The 22,032-nt window shown below is 33.8% G+C and overlaps 1 protein-coding gene across 5 annotated transcripts in view; it reads right to left on the reverse strand.

Moving 5' to 3' along the window:
* Positions 1–21,665, reverse strand: part of LOC102685698 (doublecortin domain-containing protein 1-like) — a 108,575-nt gene extending 86,910 nt beyond the window's left edge. For 4 of the 5 annotated variants that reach the window (XM_015338463.2, XM_015338464.2, XM_015338462.2 and 1 more), the window contains exons 1-8: positions 21,588–21,665; positions 13,835–13,916; positions 12,170–12,362; positions 9,897–10,169; positions 9,035–9,161; positions 7,909–8,071; positions 3,040–3,245; positions 597–690 (exon numbers count right to left, since the gene is read on the reverse strand). In XM_015338463.2, coding sequence (XP_015193949.2) covers positions 597–690; positions 3,040–3,245; positions 7,909–8,071; positions 9,035–9,161; positions 9,897–10,169; positions 12,170–12,360 — 1,054 coding nt within the window. In that variant the 5' untranslated portion in view covers positions 12,361–12,362; positions 13,835–13,916; positions 21,588–21,665. Of the gene's footprint in view, positions 1–596; positions 691–3,039; positions 3,246–6,663; positions 6,731–7,908; positions 8,072–9,034; positions 9,162–9,896; positions 10,170–12,169; positions 12,363–13,834; positions 13,917–21,587 lie in introns of those variants that run through there. The other variant, XM_015338467.2, reaches the window with a different exon arrangement.
* Between the last annotated feature and the right edge of the window lie 367 nt (positions 21,666–22,032).

A 22,032-nucleotide genomic window follows, 5' to 3' on the forward strand; every position in this document is an offset into this window, starting at 1 on the left:
CAGAACTGTGAAATACGCAAGGAGCTATGAAAAAACAAACCACAAGATCTAAAGTGCACTTCTTCACAATTTGTAACCTAATGGTTGAATACCACAACGCAGCTTGTACCTTCCTTGGATACTTAAGAAGTTATGGATCAAGACGTAACAGGGGTCCATCTATCAAGCTGTGTTATGCCATGCCATGTCACATTATGCCTTCCTAGTGTTCTTAGTGACAGAGCGATCCTTCAAGGGCCATGCTACATGTTCTTGTGATGACTTGAAGGCAAACAGTGAAGCTGTTATCACCTCCTCTCCCCCTGACACTTGGAGTGGCATGGCCATGAACATCATCCCACGCATGGAACACTGCTTGGAGGAGAGATCTGGACATGTGGAAGCTGTCGTCCAGGAGACAGTTCTGCATACTGTCAATTTATGTATGCACTTCTGGTTGTTTATTTTCAGATGGTTTGATTATGTCAGTGTTTAATAAATGCCCCCTTACTAACAGTACTCTGTAGCTTTGGTTCTCTATAGTAAATAGCATTATACACAAGGCTTAAGCTTCGGAAGCAAGGCCTTAAAAAGAGGAAAAGAAAAGGAAATCATACTATGGCTGATGTCTTCAATTCGATTTCCTCCCCAGTCATAGAGGACTTTCGCTGGTGATGTGAGGTTTAACTTCTCAGTACAAAGATCTAGGAACTAGAAGAGAAAAAGAAAGCATGAAACCAAATGATGAATGAAAAACAAGTGAAGCAAATCCTCTCCCAATTGTTTAGATGCTTTCTCTTACAAATGCATATTTAAATGCTAGTCAGCTATTTGAATATCACATTTAAGCAACTTGTTAGTTTGTGACATATGACACCTCAGCAGTCTGAACTTGATGTACAGTTGTTAGGAATCACAACCTAGAAAGAGAGATGAAAGGATTGAGCAGGTGATGATCGATTGCCTTTGACTATGTAGAAATGCAAGATTTAATGGTGTTTTTTGCACAAATAAGGCACATCTTTATTTTTGTAATAGATCCATAACATTTCCAAAAATAGGATGAGAGGCAACATCACCAATAAATCACACATATGAAGAGAATGGCCCCATTTTGGGGCATTCTAGAATGGATTGTATTGAGCACTTATGACCTTCCTTAGAAGAAAACTACTAAATTTATAGAAAGTAGACAGTAAAAAGTAATGTGGCATTTTAAAATACTGAACATATCACTGTATTAAATATACAGTAAGCCTGTACATTCTTTGGATAATTTTAATACAAACATTGAATAAGCTTAACAAGGACTTCGAAATCCCTCAAAGGACAAATGTAATAGTGGATCTGAAAATTGACTGAGAAAGGTTGGGAAAGTGGTGTGAAATGTCAAAGGCTCAATCCTCGCAAGACTTCCACTTGTCTTCCGATGATAATACTCATTATGAACATGTATTTTCAGTCTTTTTTTTCATTAGTATGCATTTTTAAAATACATTTTAATTTGAACATGCTAAATGTGCTTCATTAACTAGTTACTTCAACTAACCATCATCCATCCATCATCAGAAAGTTGCTTATTCCTTGAATTCTCTTTAAATGTTGATTTTATAATATAGACTGAAAATGTTTAAACTTGTAACATATTTGAGAACCACAAAATTCATGTCTGTTTAAACTACTAGAGAGTTTAGTACACTAAGTAATCTAGTTACGTTCATCAATATAGACTTTAAATCTGTAGGGTTCTGGAGAGAAAACCATGGAACTTTATTTATAAATAAACGTATCCAACCATACACAACAGGGTAACCCAAGAATCAGTACACCATATGTCACCACTTTGTAAAGTGCAATACATTCTAATGTCCAGATTTCAATATATGTAATTTTAAGTAAATAATGTATTTAATTATGATTCACTTTACATTTGGTATTTAATGGACTGTATGTCTCATGTGGCTTGAGCATGGCACTCATACTGCCAAAGTCTGTGGTTCTTCTTTGTCTGTTCTCAATGAGGAAGGGAGCTGGGCACCCAATCCCATTACTTGCCCATGAGAAGAGTGGCACTGGTTCCCCCTACAGCCAGAATCAGTACTGGGACTGCATTTATACTGTATATACTGTATACAGATATACACATACATACACATATAATTTATATTTAAAGTTTGATCAGTTCCTAACGGCAGTGCATTCTCAAGTTTTATGGATATATTTAATACATACATGGTCTATCACCATATATTACAGTAAACCATTACAATGAAAACATTAAATCAGAAATGTAACAAAGCTAAATTCAAAATGTCATGCGATGGCCTGGGGCAGATTCTAAACAGAGCGAGTGTCAGAAATTTCTAATCGAGGGAGGCAGAGTTCCATAATGGGGCACAAAGGAAAAGGGATCTGTTAATTCCAGTTGGTTTATTTCCACTGGTTCATCGACCAGGATTAAGTTCAGATTAGATTAATATGCACTTCATACTCACTGAACTAAGAAAAGGAGAAGAATCCTACAGTTTCTTATTTCACCAACATAAGCATACTGTGAGTAAAATGAAATGCACACTTACAATTTAGTAGATTTTAAAGAAGATAGACTTTAGTTCACTTTTTACATTCCAACAGGCAGCTGACCTAATGCTACTTGTTGTTCAGGTTATTTTAACTCAGATCTAGTATTTATTGTTTCAAAACTGACAGCTTCAGTAATAGCTCCAAGACACTGTAGAAAAACCCAATCTCTGTGATTCATTTTGAAGAATCTTTTTATATTAACTGATTATGCATTCTCCTGTTTCTTATGTGTTGTATTCACTTGTTATTTTCAGTAATTGCTCTTAGAAATGTAAAATGAGAAAATGGTTTGTGTGTTGTTATTTTAAAGTAGCAAAAATGATTGTTGTTGAGTGTGCATTGAAGACTAATAAAAGAAAAAAAGTCTGATACAATATAAAAAAACTCTTGTCAAGGTGAATGTCGGTCTACACCTGGTTACTTCTCCAGAATAACACAGAGCATTCCAAGTAAGAATGTTTGAGCCCACTGTTTTACCTTTTCCATCTGATCCTTCGCAGAGGTGACCTCATAACCAGTCCTCCCCGTTCCGTTCTTAAATACTAGAACCCTCATGGCTGTCTTCTCACTCAGTCGTCTCAAACGCTGCGAGAGGCTGACTTTGGTTTTTCCACGTTTGGCATCATTAGGGAGCACCACGCCGTTCATCGTCCAACTAGCCTCCTTGGCCAATGACAGATGGTCTGGAAGAAAAGGTAAAGACAATATTTGGCTAGAAAAACTGAAGTACCCATCCCCCTCCCGTTTTAACATACATTGGCCATACTCCACATCTATGTGCATATCATCAAAATACTACCATCAGCTCCCACTAAGCACAACATAAGCTGTAGCAAGCTGGCCGTGCTGATAGCGGGCATAAATCATTGTTCCTGAAGGGAGCAGATGTTCAGGGTATGAAAGAGTAATACCACAATTTAGCCATAATTAAAATTCACCTTAGCATGCCTCTCTCACTAATCAGCTGATTATTTAGTTACTCACCCACACTGCCATTTCTTTTGACCCCTTTTTCATTCTGCTGGCTCATAAGAAGTATACACTTAAAGTCAAAATATTCCAACTTTTCATATGTATAGAGTTTCATAAGTATAGAGTTTATTTTGATTAAGTTCACATCTTATGTAGGACTGACTGGTACATCTACTCAAATCACTTCTAAAATATTTTTGGCGTACCTAATTTCTTTTTTCATTGAATGGAACAAAATGAAAATATAGATAGTCGGCCTGCAAGATACAAAGAATCAAGTACATTAGATGTTAATTTTATACTGAAAGTCGTGAGGAACATAATAGGGTTTCGGCTGTGGCAACTTTTTCAGGCATGTGAAGACCTGAAAAAGGCCAAAGAAGGTTCCACAACTGAAACCTTGGTTTTCTTCTCCTTTTCTGCTTTTCAGTGCATTAACAACCTCTACTTATTCCAAAATAAAAATGAAAATGGCTTGAAAATGAACATACTTGTGACTGTAGTATTGAAATCAGACTGTGCTTTTTCATGTCGGCTAATGGCAATGTGTTGTGTCTTTTTTGACACCTGCTAAGAACTGAATCCTGCTTGTTATCTAATCCTGTAAGTTAATTAAGTTTTCATAATGGCAAATAAATATTACTTGGATTTTCATTGTTCATTGTTCAGGTCTAACCTCTAAATAAGAACTTACACATTTAGTATTTGCACCAATGTTAATGTAATATCTCAATTTTGAATAAGGAGTAAAAAAGGCATTTCTGTTTCTTTCGTATCAGATAGGTTTTCCAAATTGGCTGGTCAACCACACCTGGTTTAAATGGAAACTGGAAAAAGCTGCTGTTATTCTTGATGTCTTCAACAGAAGAAATGATAATAGTATTTCACTTTACTCTGAGTAAATTCAAAACAAACATTGAATTGTATTCCTACTTTTAATACCCTTTGAATAAAATTACAGACATGATAAAATTCATTGGTCTTGAACCTAACAAAGAAGATAATCTTGCAATGATCTAAACCAGATTATCGCTGTTTAGAAAATAGTGCTGACATTATTATTATTTTAATTTAACACATCTCCACTTGGCATCTATTGAAAAATAAAACAAATAAACGCAACCTGGTCTCAAGCAAGACCAGCATTGTTGTTTGAAGCCTTGGGCTTGTTTATGAAAATGTTGAATTTAATAACCTTACTCTGACATCTTGTCAAATACATGCCTTGTTGTAGCATTGACATAAATTATGAACAGCTAATTTGCTATGCCAATCACCCTGTCTTACTGTTTTGTCTGTATTCTTAGAAGAGGAACAGTGCATTTCTGAAATGCTTTCATTGGTGAATTCACCGCACCCGTGACAAGACAGGTCTGTGCTGCAGAGTGCAGCTTGGTACACAGGGCTAGGAGGGCCACTCAGGAGGAAGATTCCTCTGTCAGAACTCTCCCTTAAACCATTACTAATGTCCTGATTAAGCACTTCACCTTTCAACACAGTCTTCAAACGTCACGAAAGATATAATCTCTAACACTGAAATATGTAGGAGGATCTGCCGAGCAATTTTATGCTTCAAAATAAATATATTAAAAAAGTTCTCATAAATCTTTCGATTCACTCAATTAAAAAAATAAGTAGAAAATAATTTGAAAGATATTTTCCCCCAGACATTAATCTTGTATTTGGCAGTTTTCTATTATTTATAATAAGATGGGTGTAATATAGTTCACTACTGTGCTTAATCTATAATTACAATATAAGTAATCCAATATTATATTAATTCATGTATTTTTCTCAAAATGTATTATCACCGATGTTGACCTAATGCTGATCAAATATGCATACACCAGGAAAACGACACTACTGTATCAATCATTCAACAACATATTTCTAAAGTAGGGCAGGCAGATAAATCCCATAACTAATGTGATGATATCTCCAACATTCTGCATTGCGTTTCTAAGCTATTCACCTTGAAGGAGTTCACATTTACTTTTCAAAGTTTTTCATTTGTCTTCTATTTAAATTATCATTCATGGCAGCACATTTAATTTTTCTCATGATATATTAAAAAAGACTAAGCTCTTTAAGATGCATTACTTTTTTGTTTTACAAATGTAATAGTATTAAGCAAAAGATGAGAATGAATTATAGGTATATTACAAATGTTTTTTTTCTGAGTTTAATGTGCCTTTAAACGGCAAATAGGAGAGCTAAATTCAGCACCACAGAAAAAAAGAATTCCTCTTTACTACTGTGCAATTAATGGGTTAAATAATACACCAGAAAGTCTCACCTTACCTTACAGCCTGTTGAAAATTAGAAAACATTCCTGAGAACATTTGCTATACAACGTAGGCAAAGCATGCTTCATTTAACAGAAGGGTTTCTGCTCTTCGTGAAATACAGAAAATGACAGAGCAATTAAGTTTTGCTGTGCATGAAGTTAGGAGTGTTACAGTGCTACCTGGCTCCTTGACTAGTATCCTGAATGTCTAAATCAGTCAGCAATTAGAAAGATGTAAATACATAATTTCATTGACACATACTCCTACAAAACAGATGACGGGTAACGTCCGTAGATCACACCTCTCTTTATCAATCAGAACTTGTCAAAACACATCAACTCACTTAGAAGAAATTGGAAAACTTTTTTGACAGGTATCACATTTCTTAGACATGCCACATAAGTCATTCGAAGTTTTCATACTTTTTGTCAAGTCACAAATGAGATAAGTATATTTGTTAAGTTCTGTGGGCTGCAAAAAAGTGTTTTAGCCCTCCATTTGTGTGCAAATATTCTATTGTATAAATCCTTTCAATATTAATAGTAATCTCAAAGGAAAACTGTACAACATATCAAAATTGCAATTAAGATGTTAAAATCTGATTAAAATTGTGAAATTAATCATAGTGTGAGATAATCCTTACGATAACTGCTTTACAAAAAAGGAAGCAGATTTAGGGTCTTTTTTATCTCAAATGAAATGCTGTTTTTATTTGAACATTAAAAGTTATTCCTTAACATATACCCACTGCATGTGAAAGTGTAGCATCCTTCCTTTACACAAATTTTAAGAATGCTAATTTCCTCATTCTAACCTACACTGTGCTCTGCTCAGAGCTCACCTAGTAGTTTTGGTCTCAACAGACAAGGCCCATCTGCCACCTGCTCCACTTTATGTCCCAGCGACAACTGTCGAGCAGCACAAAGATTGATTATCAGTCAAAAACCATCGCACAGCACCAGATTTTAGTGGGTTAAGCTTGCTGATCCAGCAAGAGCCAGTATGAAATTCTAGTGTGGCATGCCAACATTTTGGTGCTGAAAGAACAGCAGTGCATGTCGCCATGAAACCCAGCCAAAGTAACACAGCTGAAGCACAGAAGTTCCTACCCTGAACTTGGCTTCAGAAAAAGTATTCATAAATAAACTTAACAATTGTACAATTATTTACAAAACTCAGCATGTGCATTGTTCATAATGGTGCCATTCCAACAATATGAAGAGGATATTATGATAGTGTCATAGGACTCATTTAGAAACATTTCAACTTGTCAAACATTCAATGGATATTCCAACTAATAAATACAATACAGAATAATGCATATAAAATAGTATTAAATAACAAACAAATGTTTAGTTTTTAGGGTTATATGGAACACATACTGTATGGTTCCAAAGTGGAATAAACTTTTCAATTATGGTATAACTCTTTATTAATAGATAAATATCCTAATCTCTAATGATGATAATCTGTTTCAAATTAATTTTAGGTTATAAGGTGTTCAGTTCTGCCTTATATATTATTTGAATGAGATAATTATTGTTTTAGAAAGCATTACATTATTTGAGTTATGTAACATTGAAAGAGATGACATAGCTCTGGAGTCAAAATGATGAAACTTTAAACAGTGCTAAATGAATAAACATTAATTTAAAGCAGCTTAGCATCAGCTAGGTATGGGTTATTTTTTGCTTTAAATTCCAAATTATTTTAGGCGCTAAAGTCAGTGAATTGTTGAGGCTTGACTCAGAGTTGCCAGGATTATATAATAAACATAATGGATTGAGTCTGTTTAATGTCACCTAAACTAATAGAAAGATTCAATAAATCTCTGACTTAATTTATTATCTTTTCCATGTTTAACCTCCTGCAGACTCCCTAATGTCCATTTAGATCCAAATTAAATTAAGCACTGATGCTAATAAAGAGCATTAAACAAAGCTGTCAGTAGATGTTTCTTTCATTAAGCACATTATCTTTTTACTGAGCTGTAAATGAGTAAACATTCATTTTGCTGAGGTATGCAATGTGGCGTGGTAATGAGCTCGGCTCATGCATCACGTCTGATTTGGAGTGATTTTGGTACCTTTCACTTCTTTAAATGGGTCCACAAACACTTCGCCAGATGAAATATAAACATCAGCATCATGAGGAATGTCTTTTGGTTCAAATGCTTCTTCACCATTTGCCAGAAAAACCCGCCGGGCTGCAGTGTTCAGCTTGAGCTTAATGGTGCATTCTTCCAACAACTGCAAACCAAACAAGAGGTAAGGAGATGGAAGGATTATATACAATAATTAGGGGCTCAATAACAAAAATGCACAAGTATCATCTACAATATAGCTATGGCTAATATACAGGTAGCTGTAAATGTCTTGAAATTTCATTCAGCTGATGCTGTTTATACTGTAAATGACGTTACTGAATTTAATTAATTTCTGCATTAAGTGCAAGACACATGACAGCTCATCTCCTAAAACGTTTAGCCTAAAACACAAAAATAAAAGCAAACGTATATGTTTGGTGCATAGTGCTAATATTTCTGTATATGGGTAGATAAATTCACATTCACATTCCATATTAGACATTTGTACTGCATCATGAGTCAGATCCATCTGCATAATCATTTTTAAATAGCAGAGGCAACAGCACAAACAAAATCCAGATACAATCCCTCTTTTCTCACAATGATTGAAGGTTGCTGCCTGCATTCAAATGTTAGCCACGTTGTCAAACATTGTCTGCTGAGAGATTAAATCTCTGTCTTTTGTGGGCCTAAGGTGGATGTAGAGACTGGTGGAATATTTGCATTTTATCCTTGACAAATCTGACTAAATGCAACATGTCTGGAAACAAAGTGAAAAGCATTATTCTGACATTCAAGACAATCCACTGTGGAGCTATGGAAGGGTGATTATATGGAGAGGAATCACCCTTTATCAGAGTGTCTTTGGTGATGACTCCTTAATGTTCAGCAATACCTTGATGAAGTCATTCCAGAAGTATTGATGTTATAGCAGGACAACGCAATAACACATAATGCTAAGATTACAGTTACATGAAAACAATACCCAAGTATTGCTTTGGCCATCTTATTCTTCTAACATGAACAAACAGAACATCTGAGGCATGAACTCGCCAATGGCATCCACATAAGACAACCGTGGCTCCAGTTCCACAGAGGGTTGGAATAGAGAAAATTATAAGATTACCATATTCATGTTGGGGGCAGTGACTCTGGCAAAGGTACATCTTGATCCATTCTTGTAAGCAATTACTCTAATTATCCAAGGCTTATACTTAAAGACTGGAGACTTTCTTGAAAAATGAAGTGACCTCCTTCAGTGGAAAAAAAAAAACCCACAAATAATTGCATGCATGCATATGAGCTGTATACATCTTGGACATAAATATAGGAATTACAGTTAATAGGTAAAATGCTACTGAATATGAAGACAAATATTTAAAATTATATTCAGGTACATTGCCTATCAAATACATCTTAGAATATAATCCTGAAGCTATTCATTACCTTTCATCAAAACTATTTTAATGGATTTTAACAATTATATTTACAATATTCTAGCTTCTAGATGATTACCAAGTACAGTTGGTAACAAGTACTTGACAAATTTGACTGTTTTGTATGAAATACAGTACTTTGAAAGGTGGAACACCAAATACATTGAGAAGATTTATTTTTAAAATGATCTGTACATTAAGAGGTCAAGTTTACTTGTTTTCTGTGTGGATCGTGAATTTTAACAGTGTGTTAAAAAATTAATTAGCATTAGCATTGCACCTTAGCCATCCTAGTCAAGAATCATTTTCCTCTTACATACAAGTACTGTAGCTACGAATGAATAGCTTATACTGTTTCTGCTATGGCTGAAGTTCCAAGGCAGCATTTCATGAAATGAAAATAAAAGGGGAATTAAAGATACATACAGCACTAGTTGAACTTCTTATTTACGCATTCCTTTCTTTATTAAAAAACTGCGTAACAATGGACAGGTAAGAAAATGCATCTTCAGGGCCAGCTGTGTATGACACAGAAGGAATTATTGTGGTTACCTGAGCTGAGATCCGGGAGCACTGAAAGGTCTCTTGCCTTTGGAAGGCAATATGGGCCCTGTCCTGTTTATACTGTTTGATGTACTGCTGTTGCACTCTGATGCTCCCTCATTGCTTTTGACTGAACTGTTTTCATCTGAGTGGCAATCTCGAGACTGTGACCCCATTGCAAATGCTGTGGAAAGTGGGCGAGAGCCTAGAGAAAGATGTGCTGAATGTCTTCTTTTTTTACACTCCTTTAAGGTCTTGCTTTCATAAGGAGATAGGAATTTCCTGCAGATATAAAGATAATAACAGTAGTTTAATTCAAAAGCCAGTACCAATACATTTTGATGTAATAATAAACAAGGGTTATACTGTAGGTTTTCAAATCTACCATGTGCTGTATTAAATCATGGTTAAAAGCTGTTTCCTTAAAGATCAGCAATAGAGTGTAATACAGTGTCTTGTATGATGAATATATTAGTATTTCATCTACTCTTTATTTGTCCTATGAACAAATTAAAAACTGGTATGTACTTAACAAATATGATAGGTTATATACAATTTGCAGACACATAAATTAATGATTAATGTTAACAGAAATTGAGTTTTTATAATGATAAAGATTATTGAAAAGAATATACTGAATATTTTACAAATTCCAATTGCACTGTTGTAACCTTGAGTTTTTTATGTATTTCAAGATTATTTAGTGAGGATTTTATGTACACAATATATTCTGAAAAAACCCTTAGATGAACTACTTGCATAGGCTCTTTATTCTGTCTGGTTTGTAACTGGAGTTCAGTAAATATTTTTCTTTTATGTAGTGTCAAAACAGTTGAGCGTTAACAGAATCCTCACCAATCTAGTCATTTTCCATACTCTTAGACACCAGTCCCCATGAGGCCAACAATCCTTTTCAAAAGTGAAAAATGCTGCTACTCAGACAAGCCGTGCTTCAACGAGAAGTATGCGGTTCTAGCCTATCACACAGTATATTAGTAGTGAATTCACCCCTAGGATAATAACAGTTGGCAGGGGTTTAGCTTTACTATGGCTCACTGCCAGACTACTGTCGGTCAAACAGTCCCTTCTTCCTTGTTTCCACTCTGCAAAAACTATTGTGATGAATTTGCATTGGCTGGTAATACTTTTATGTGTACCATGGATCAAGCTGTGACATAACTCTTTAATCCACTATTATTCAGATGTATTCTTTATTTCTTCTTCTGACAGCCAGTGTAATACTGACATGGCATAGCAACACTGACATGGTACAAGGACCCTTTCAACAAGTGCTTTTTAAAAAAATATCTTGCCTTTTTCCTCCTACTCTAATACATTTTTAATGCACATTGGCAGTAGTTAACCTTCTTAGAGTTCTTTGAAAAATGTTACTGTAAGAATAATCAATCACAGACGCAAATACACACACATCTGGCACACATCCAAGGCACTCGGTTCCTTGATCTTTGTAAAGAAACAGAAATGTTTTTTTCTTATGCCAGTAGGGGAACTCTAATCAGACTGGGTGAGGGGCATACATAGAAGGCACGAACAATGGATGATAAGGAACAAAGCTGTGCGGTATACTTGAATTACAAGTGGTTAGTACTTAACTCTAAGAATGGGATCTTAAATGGTTTATTCTTTAGCTCCATCTATCCTCTATGTATCTATGTAGAGTACTATGAATTTAGTGAACTAGAGTATTTTTAAAAGCCAACACTTGTTAATACTTGATTTTAACTAGTTAAAGCTATCACAACAAAGCCTCATGCCTCAGAAGGGGAAAAGATTTGTGATCTATCAAAACAATTGTGATCTGTAAGCGTAAGACAGATCTATAAGTAAGACAGTTGTCTTTTATTTTTTTAAATATATAATCCAATAACTAAATAATGTGTTAATAATAAATGCACAACAACATTTACAGTATTTCAAGTAGCAAAAGATATTTAGCATTAATAGTCGATTTGGGAGTCCTCAAAGATCTTTATATATTTATACAATGAAAGAAGAAGAAACCTTAATATTAAGTAATGAAAAAAATACTTCTCACAGAATAAACCAAGAATAAGCTTTTAATACAATACAAAGCAACAAAATTTAGATTATATCAGCAAGATTTAGAATATTTATTATATTGTAGAATATTGTGTTGAAGGAAACTTGACAAAACTTCATGCTTAGAATGGTGTATAACTATTCCAATTTAATCAAGCTACCTGTCACAGGCCAGGCCTTGCTTTGGAGTTCAGGCCATGCTCAGTAAAGTTATTGCTTACCTGGGAAGATGACAAGCCGTAGATGTTAAGGTTGCATTAAACCTTTCATTGTACTTCTGCACTAACAGGTCTTCAAGACTGCTCTGGAGGGAGCCAGGGGAAGCACTGCATGATCTTCTGCTCCCTTCAGTTTTCCCAGAAGTCTTGCTGTCAGTTGTGCTGGAACTTGCTGGTCTCCTTACACTTGCCATCTCTTCCCAAAGAAGACAATTGGAAAACTGTTATTACATTCAGAAAGAGGTAATGTGTCCTCATGTACAAATCATAAAATTAGATCTAAACACCATGCACTATTGCTCTACTGTACATGCATCATGATAACAAGCTTTTCATGTTTGGTTATTATTTAGTTAATTTATTCCACCCAATGATGCCTGAAAAGTGTTAAGAGTGCAGTTCAGAGCAAAATACAGTTCGTAGCATATAACTCATATATAAACTCATCTTCTGTGCCTCAGCTCACCAAAACACCAGACTGCAGTTAGGTCATGCACCACCACACACATTTTTTAATTCTGACTTGAAATGCAACATTGACTTCATGACGTTAAAAGGACTTAGGAGAACAAAATAATTATCAACTATGATTGCCTCACTGTACACCTTACTTAGCAGACACAATATGAAGACAAATAGGTTCTGGCTGCTCTTAGACAAGAGCTCTGTTCTGGACTGTGTCAAATCAAACTCTTAACCCAGTTTCCCTTTCTTTTCATTCCTATAGGAACAGGCTGTGTGCAACCTTATGTAACACTTTAACATGACATATCTACAGTAATTCCAACACAGATAAGAACAGGCAGTTCAAGGTAGACCACATTGAAGTGCATACAACATCTTAGTCTCTGAAGACTGAAAAAACGTGAATAGAAAAATGGTCATGTGCAATGGTGAGATGAGAAGATGCATAGTGATCAACAATGGTCTTCATTCATTTATTTCAGAAGCCATGTAACAATACGGTACCATTCATCAAACATAGATCCTGACTCTGGACATAGACACTTACTGATTTTGGTTCCAGTCAAGATCTTTATTTAATTGAATTCTTAATTAAATTAGCAAGTTGCTTGGAGCCTTTTCAATTTGTTTACTTTTCTACTGAGAAGCTTAAGGAAATAACTTTTTATTTATGAAACCTAATAGTTAAAATGCAATTCCAACACGTTCAGAGAATGAAAACAATTGAAGGCTTCAAATTAATTCTAATATTAGGTCAATTAAGAGTTAAATTATGTACTATAAGTGAAAGTTCAGGTGAAAAAAAGAGCAGGTATGCTTCTCTCCCCACACAAAATAGACACACAACATGAAACATGAAACACAAAACATGAAGAACACTGAGAGAAACCTAAAACTAACTCTTCAATCTGAGCATGCTGTAGATGTACAGTACACTGTATCATTAGTTCCAATATTACAGAATGACCATAGCTATTACTTTCAAAGTTAATGCAGCATCATGCACTGCAATTACCAAACATCACAGTTTTTTTAAGATACTTTAACTTGATTTAAAATGTCATACAAATTTAATATCACTTGGATAAAAATATTAAGGTGTAAAAAGTGATTGGCAAAAGGATTATTAATGATACTTATTTAAACAAAATTAAGTATATTTTATTTAATCAGAGCTTGGCAACAAAAGGCTTGGCTACTCACTCTGACATCCCACGCATCTGCTCCCGAAAATCAATAAGAGCTGCTATCCTTCACTCTGAGGGAAGGTCACCTTGAGAACTACCTGACAATTGAGTAGAGAAACACCTTTCTTGAATCTGCATTTCATTCGCTCACTGAACAATTTCACAAATTAAGACACGGAAAATGCGTGATGTGCTGTAAAATAACACCTTTTACATTTCTTTAATTTTAACCAGCAATGCAGACACAGAACATCTGTAAGTGATACCTTTCTGGTTCCTTTCCTTTAATTTCATACCCTCCACTTTACTTACAGCGTAAGATAACACTTGAGAATTCCAATTAATATCATATAGTAGTGTATAAAAATAAGAAGGCAATAAAGAAGAGGTTACAAAAAATGAAGGATTATATTATGAACTAGGCTCCCTTTAAGTTGTTGGAAGTTGATCATTCAATTTTAAACCTGACAGAAATTTCAATAATTAAAACAATTCAACACTAAGCACACTGAAGCTTAGCTGTGTGTTTCACATTTATAATTGGTATTCACTAGGTCTATTTCTTAGAAAAAGGAAACACACTACAAAATTAGAACACTTTGAGCACCAAATATCCTTAGATTTTATCAACACCTACTTCATTGTGAAAATTTCCAAAAAATCATGTTTTTACTCAACACACAATTAATTTACTTTTTAATTAGAATTCCAGTGCTGTATGGGATTGATTCCCTTCACTAATTAGACCACACATACAAAACAAAGAAAAAAAAACAAAATCTGTTTTCACTCCATTAAACCTACACCTAAATATTTTTGGGGTCACTTCATAAATCCAGAAGATCTGATAACATACTGTGAAAAAAAAAATAGTTGAAGAAATCTAAGACACTGTTAATGGCTACATTATGATTAAATTATTTAAGTGCTTCTTTAACTTTTACATTCTTCTAATTAGAGTTAGCACAATTCTATTTCTTTCAGATGCTAATTAGTAATTAACACAGCAATCATTAGCAATTTGAATTACACTACAACTATTAGAAAAAAAAAAGATAAATCCACTTTTGTGCTATTTCTACTTAATCGGAATTTTATAACAAAAATCCCACAATTGAGATTTTCACCAAAAGAAATCCTTTATCCAATGTTAAGACTCACAATTAGAGACATTTCTGGGCATCTTTGTGAATTACAGCTGAATAAAATGAATCAGTGTTTCTCATAGTCTCTCTCTGCTCCAGGCTTAAAAACACTGAGAGTTATCTTGGCCTGTCAGAGGATGACGTTCCTTCTAGCCCTTTCTATCTACTCCTCTGTACTTCCATGTTCTCTTCTATGTACTGATTCCGGAGCAACACTCTGCATGTAACACTCTGTATTTATCTAATTTAATGGTCATCTGTCGGATGTCTTGAAAATCTGTCCAAATCTTTTTGAATTTTCGATGTAAATTCTATAGTACAGTTCTATAGTATAGCACACCTTAATTCAGATCCTGGTACACCAGGAATTGCATCACCCTATTCTGAGCATTGTGTACTTAACTATACGCCCTTCTCAATAGAAATTGGTTAAAGGAAATATTATCTGACTTTAACTACTATTATTCCTTTAGCCTTTATACAGTACCAACCAGCTCCTTTAATGTCTACTGCCTGCAGTTTAAGAATTAAGGTTGTGTTTGTATCCATACAGTAACTTCTGTAATAATTCTCACAAGCCATTTCACTAGAATCTACATTTTCTAAAGATTAAATAGGAGTTTCATCCCCTAGAAACCTATTAAGTTTAGTTTGATTAATCATTTCCATAACCTGACATGTAATAAACTTCAGTTTTATCATTCTTTTTATGAATGGGTGCTGTATTAGAGATGCTTATTCAATAGGGGTGACCTCTGTCTCAAGGATCTGTTGAAAGGTTTTGCTAAATATGCATGATGTCTCTTGGTTCTTTAAGTAGGTTACAATTGGAGGAATCAAGCCCTGAAGCTTTTAGTAACTGTGATACCTCTATACTATTATAACTCAATATGAAACTTTTCCTCTTGTCACGTTGTTCTTGAGCCGTGTTTTTGATTTCCTCACTGGTAAACACCTGAGTATTTGTAATACAATTCCCTTTCATCACCTTAGTGTTACATTTTTATCCTTTGCTATAAGAATGTGCTTTATCCTTTACAATTTCTATGGTTTTGTCAGGTTGACAAAAACATTATTATGCTCAATGTAATATTCATTTCAATTTCCTCCTTGGCCTTTGTATTCTTTTTAGCTGTGATTATAGTTAATTTAACACATTTCCTTTAACTGGATCCTATTCTTTCTAATTCATTTTTTACACAGTTTTCTTTCTCTGTGTGCTTTTCAATTTGAACCATTGCTTTATAGCTTTTTATTTGCTTATTCCAGGGATGAATCTGTAAATCCCATCTCAATCTATATTATTTAATTACAAAAAAGCCACAAAGATCATATTCATATATATTATTAATATTATTATGCAATGAATATTTATATATTATTATATTATTTATATTCACATAAATATTTTATTTTATTAAAAATTAAATGTAGCTACAGTATGTGAAGTGACAATGCAACAATTCATGTTTAAATTAGGTAGAATACTGTGTACATATAAGAAAAACCTAAGCATATCACAGAGAATATGTTTGAAATTCAGTTTATTTGATATGTAATTTGAAAAGTTGAAAAATGTACTTTTGAAATTATCCAATAAAACATGTAGTATTCATTGGTGCTTAACGTTTTTGTAACTTTTAGTGTAAAGATGGGTGAAGATTATCAAGAAAAGTACTTTGCAGGAAAAAACACAACTGGAATGTGAATAGAAAACTTGCCTTGCCTCGGTAAACACAGTTACATAGGGAGGTCAAAATTTCCATTGTGCATTGTATTATTCATGGAACTTTTTCCAAAGTATAGAGTTTGACGTCTTACAACAATAAGAACAGTTAGACGTTACTGTACGTAAAGTTGTTAATGTAAGTAGAATCACAAGCTAAGCTCTTTTGCTCAGTCATAAAATATATTTTGAAAGATTACAAAATGCAAAGTAGTCTGTAGAAGAAATATAAAATAAATCATTTATTCATTCAAATTATTACAATTGGTAATGCACAACTTTATTTGTAGTTGTAGGAACTTAATTACTATTGTAAACAATAAAAGAGGTATGTTTACATAATTATGAGTGAATAATGAGCAAACTTAAACACAATGTGCATGATCAAAACGTCTTTCTAACTCTACAGACTGCAGATGAGAAGTTTGAATGCAATCTTAATATATTCACCACAGTATTATGAAGATAGCAAAAGTTTAAAACTGGTATAAGCATGTATTGACCTTGTATTAGATGCATGAAAAAATATAAAACTGTTTTTAAGATAGAGATCTTAAAAAAGCTGCGTAAATGAGGAACAAAGTAAAAATATTGGTAAGTAATTAATAATAATAATAATAATTGCTTACACTTATATAGCGCTTTTCTGGACACTCCACTCAAAGCGCTTTACAGGTAAACTATGCAAAACAAAGTTTAATTTATCTTGGATGGTAATCTACTGTAGTTCTTTCATTCATTTGTTGGCCATCGATTCATTGCTTATCCAGTCTACAATCCATAACTGTGTGCAGTATGTTCCCTACAATGAAAAGAATATGAAGAATATGCATTGAACTGACAGCATTGGAAGCAATACTGAGTAAAATAGCCTCCTTTAAATCATGAGACTGTTAAAGGCTTTCATCAAACTGCAACAGTACCACATAAAAGACATGGAGCCCAGAAACATTTCAGCTTCATCTCCAGATAAATGTATGCCATGTGCACCCCATAGTTCAGATGATAATTGCATTTTTCATGCAGATGTTGCCAATGTAAACTGTGAAACACTGATGATCCATCGTGTTTATGTGCACTTCATCAGACTTAAGGCTCCTCTAATGTCTTGAAGTGTTTTGGAGACGTTTACCCTGACAAGTAATCAAAGTGACACAAAACAACATTGAGTAGCTCTTAAGGTTTGCCATCCATCCAGAAAATGGAATACCAGCTTGCTGTGATGTTATAATCTCTGGACTATGTGTCTGCCTTTAAATGCCTTAGGGTCTGCATTATTTTCATGACATACATAAAGTGTTAGATCAACAGAAAACTACCAGACAGAAAATAATAAATCTTAATATCTGAACTCTAACTTATTTGACATGTGTTTTAACTTCTAAATTTAATAAAAAATATGTGCTGGAACTTGTCTGGGAAGGAAATGCAGTTATAGCAGAGCAAGCATGAAGGTCTTACAGCGAATAGTGGTGTGTGCTTCGGTTGTGTAACCCTTTTTATACCACAGCATTAACTTCAGCTGACCAAACTCTACAGAACTATAGAACTGAGAATCTCTATTATCATCATTGCACCATCTCTCAACTTTATTGTTTGCCTTGGACAAACTATGGTGACAGACTCCGCAGTCTTAAAGCAAAGGATGAAGTTGTCTTGAGCTTTATAAAGCGTTAAAAACTAAGAAAAAAATGGAATAAGAAATACAAGCTTTTTCAATAAACAGGAACAAAGTCGTAACTTCATTATACAATATGTACAGTCAATTATTCATGATAATCTACAAAAAAATTACACACTTAATATTCATCACCTCTCACTCCTCGTCACTTCAGATGATCGGCAATGCACAGTGAATATGCTGTCAGATTTCTAATTGCTTTGCAATACGTCTGAAACAGGGAAATAATTAAAGGCAAACAATCTGTCACTTGTCTGTTACATGAACTATCTATCAAAATGCTCATTAAAGAAATTGCTAATGAGCTACAAAAGACTCCACTAGAGGTGCGTTTGCAGCAATTTTTTATGACACCAAAGATCTTTCCAACTAATCCCCACACAATTAACAAATAAGACATATTTCACAATAAAAATATGCTTGCCTTTTGTTGTTTGCTTTTAAATATGATCATTCTGATTACATCATTATAAACTCTTGATAAATGAAATGTTAAAAGTGTAAGAAACTGCATTAGAAATTAATGCCTGTTGTAGATTTGACCAATTTCTGATAGAAATCAATTTAATACAATATCATTTATCAAAATAGATGTTAATTGCATGAATACACGTCCCAGTTTCACAAACAGTTGTAAAGGCTTCCATTCCATTTAAAAGTTTTTGTCTCCTTAAATGTAAAAGATAAAACAAAAAAACTCATTTAAAAATGGTACTAAATTATATAAAGCCTTCTGAAACATATAATACTGTAGTACTGTTAGTACAGCAGTCAAAAAGCAGCACTAGATATAAAGAAAATCTTCTGAAAGAGAAGCATGTCTTAGCTTTGAATGTAATTAGTGGACTTAAGTTCCATACAATAGGAAAAAAATCAAGCTAGAAATGTCAGGATATGAACTTAAAAATTTTCTTCATTAAACTCATTTAATTGACTTTAATAGACTGTGTCTCCACTGTATTTTGCACATTGGAACCTACAAATTAACACCTCTGTTTGACATTGGGTGAACAGCACAAAAAATCCCAGAAATGTGTTTTATTTGAGATTTGGAAAAACGTAATAAGCACTACTTGTTAAATCTACTCAGAGAAGACTTAAACATCCTATTTAAAAATACTAATAGTAAATCAAAATATTTTTTTGCCTGATCATCTACAATCCTTCTTATTTGTGTCATAAATTTGGGATTAAAACAAAGTCCAGACAGATAAATGTATCATCAATGGTACTAGTGGATTAAAAAAATAAAGAGAGATGATGATATGTTTGTATTTTGTTGTCCCCACTTTAAGACAAAATACAATTCAAGCAAATATTCCTGGATTATGTCAATAACACTGTCAAAAGAGGAAAGTAAAGTTAGTAGACAATTAGATTACAGTGCCAGAATGTTTCTTAGTGAGATCAATTTTATTATGTACCCATTTTATCAATTCTATTGTTTTGAAAAACTTAATGTTCAGCACACTCCCTCTCGATGGCTATGTGGCTAAGGACCTGTGCCGGTGCCTGGAAGGTTGCCAGTTCATATCCCGCAGCTGGCAGAGGAATCCTACTCTGGTGGGCCCCTGAGTAAGGCCCTTAACCCCAACTGCTTCAAGGGTGCTGTATAAATGGCAGACCCTGTGCTCTGACCCCAAGCTTCTCTCCCTGTCTGTGTGTCTCGTGGAGAGCAAGTTGGGTTATGTGAAATGACAAATTCCTAATACAAGAAATTGTATATGGCCAATAAAGTGATCTATCTAAATCTGATTTTTCTATCTAAAAACAGGATCCCTAAAATAAAATCTAGCAATTACAATAGAAGCATCATGCAACAAAGATTTGACCCTGTCAGCAGCAATACCAAAAGCTCCCCCACCTCTGGCAGCACAAATCTAGACAATAGGAGACTCCATAAAATAATGGTAACACAGGCAGTGATCCAATGATAGCAGGAGTGGGAATATGGGAACTCCCAATGCATTCAGATCCACAAAAGCATCCAGCTTTTAGACCATGCCGCCAGAACTATTTCTGCTGTTGCAAGAGCCCAGGAGCACAGTTATCATTTTGCAAAGGTTCTACGGAACAGCCAGAATACCTGTGTAGAATATTGTACAAAATACATTATTTCAAGGAACAAACTGCAGAGAAAAAGATGGAAGCATTGTGTAGGTGGCAATTTCAAAACACGGTCCAATCTAACAATACAATGTTTTGTGGCTCTTGCTGATTTAGGTACAATTTGTGTGAATGGAACCAGATTACATGAACATTAACTTTAATTCCAACTGCAATAGGTACAAATATGTCGTGATGAGACCAGCTGTAAGAAAAAAGTAATGTAACACTACACCAGTTTCTACCTTTAACATACTATATTTTAAGAAAGAGAAATAGTTAAAAATAATGTTTTGACATTTCACCTTGACTGTTCTGGTTTTAGTTCATTCTCAGAATAAAATGTTTAATATTGAAGGGTAACATCCTGGAACGATTGAGCTCGATCATAGAATAAAAAGTGTCTTTTAAAACTTTCTGTATTTTTCAATCCACACACAGTAGACAGTCATATATAGGTTAATCCTTCTCTTGCCATTTAATATAAAATATTGTTATTATAGTTTACATTCTTATCCTGTGATTTTACAGTTATATATTATTAATGCACCATTTTTGTATTCTGCTTAAATGTGTGTATGATATCTACTTGAACAGATTAAATATTTAAAGCTGTTTTTATACATTTACTCACACATACTATTAAAGTACATACTTCATTGCCATAGAAAGTGACATTGATGATCATTTATAGTCTATTGCTGGTTACTGGTAACAAAGGGGGTATAAAGTAAGGTATTACTCCGAAATCAAAGAATAATGAAAATTGATTATTAAAACTCAATATATAATTAATTAGTTGGTAAAATATTTGCTATTTTTTTAATCTAGGTTTTATCAAAGCATATTAAAAGGATGAATTGCTTGTCTAACCAAAATCATGGTTACAAAAATTTCATCTTTGTCCTTTCACTTTCTGGAAAAAGTGTAGTCCTCTACAGTACAGTACTAGGCTCACATGCTAATTCTAGCAAGAATTCAAAGGAATTATTCATTTTAGAGATTAAGATTACGATATTTTCATTTAGCACAAAAATATTTCATATATAAGCATTCCATATTTTAAAAATGCAGAATAAGAAAAATAAATTGATCACAAGAAAGATCTTACCTTCTTTAATTAGACTCTTTAACATTACATTTGTACAGAGACTTAAATATGTTGTGCAGCTGTTTCCATGGCGATGGCGTCACTACTGCAAACAACTTCCCCGTTGTGTCTCATGCTATTAAGTCCGGTTGGAAAATAGCTTTCATAAAATACCTTCTTATAATTCACACGAAACTTTTAAAATTGTAATCTTTATCTAAATAAATGCCTTTACTTTTCTTTAAAATGTAATAATTCATTGACAAAAAACTTGTATTTTTAATTGTGCATTTATTTCATTTTCTAGAGCGTGGTCCTTAATATAAAAAAGGTTTAGTATATGAAAAATAATAAATGCTTAATGGTTCTGTTTGAAATTACCCCGTATGATTGCTTAATCATATGTGCTCGATAGCTTTTATGCTATCTGTAAAATGTTATACAATTTAAAAGAAATATGTTCATG

The sequence above is a fragment of the Lepisosteus oculatus genome, chromosome 21 (genome assembly GCF_040954835.1).
Source record: "Lepisosteus oculatus isolate fLepOcu1 chromosome 21, fLepOcu1.hap2, whole genome shotgun sequence".
NCBI lineage: Eukaryota > Metazoa > Chordata > Actinopteri > Semionotiformes > Lepisosteidae > Lepisosteus > Lepisosteus oculatus.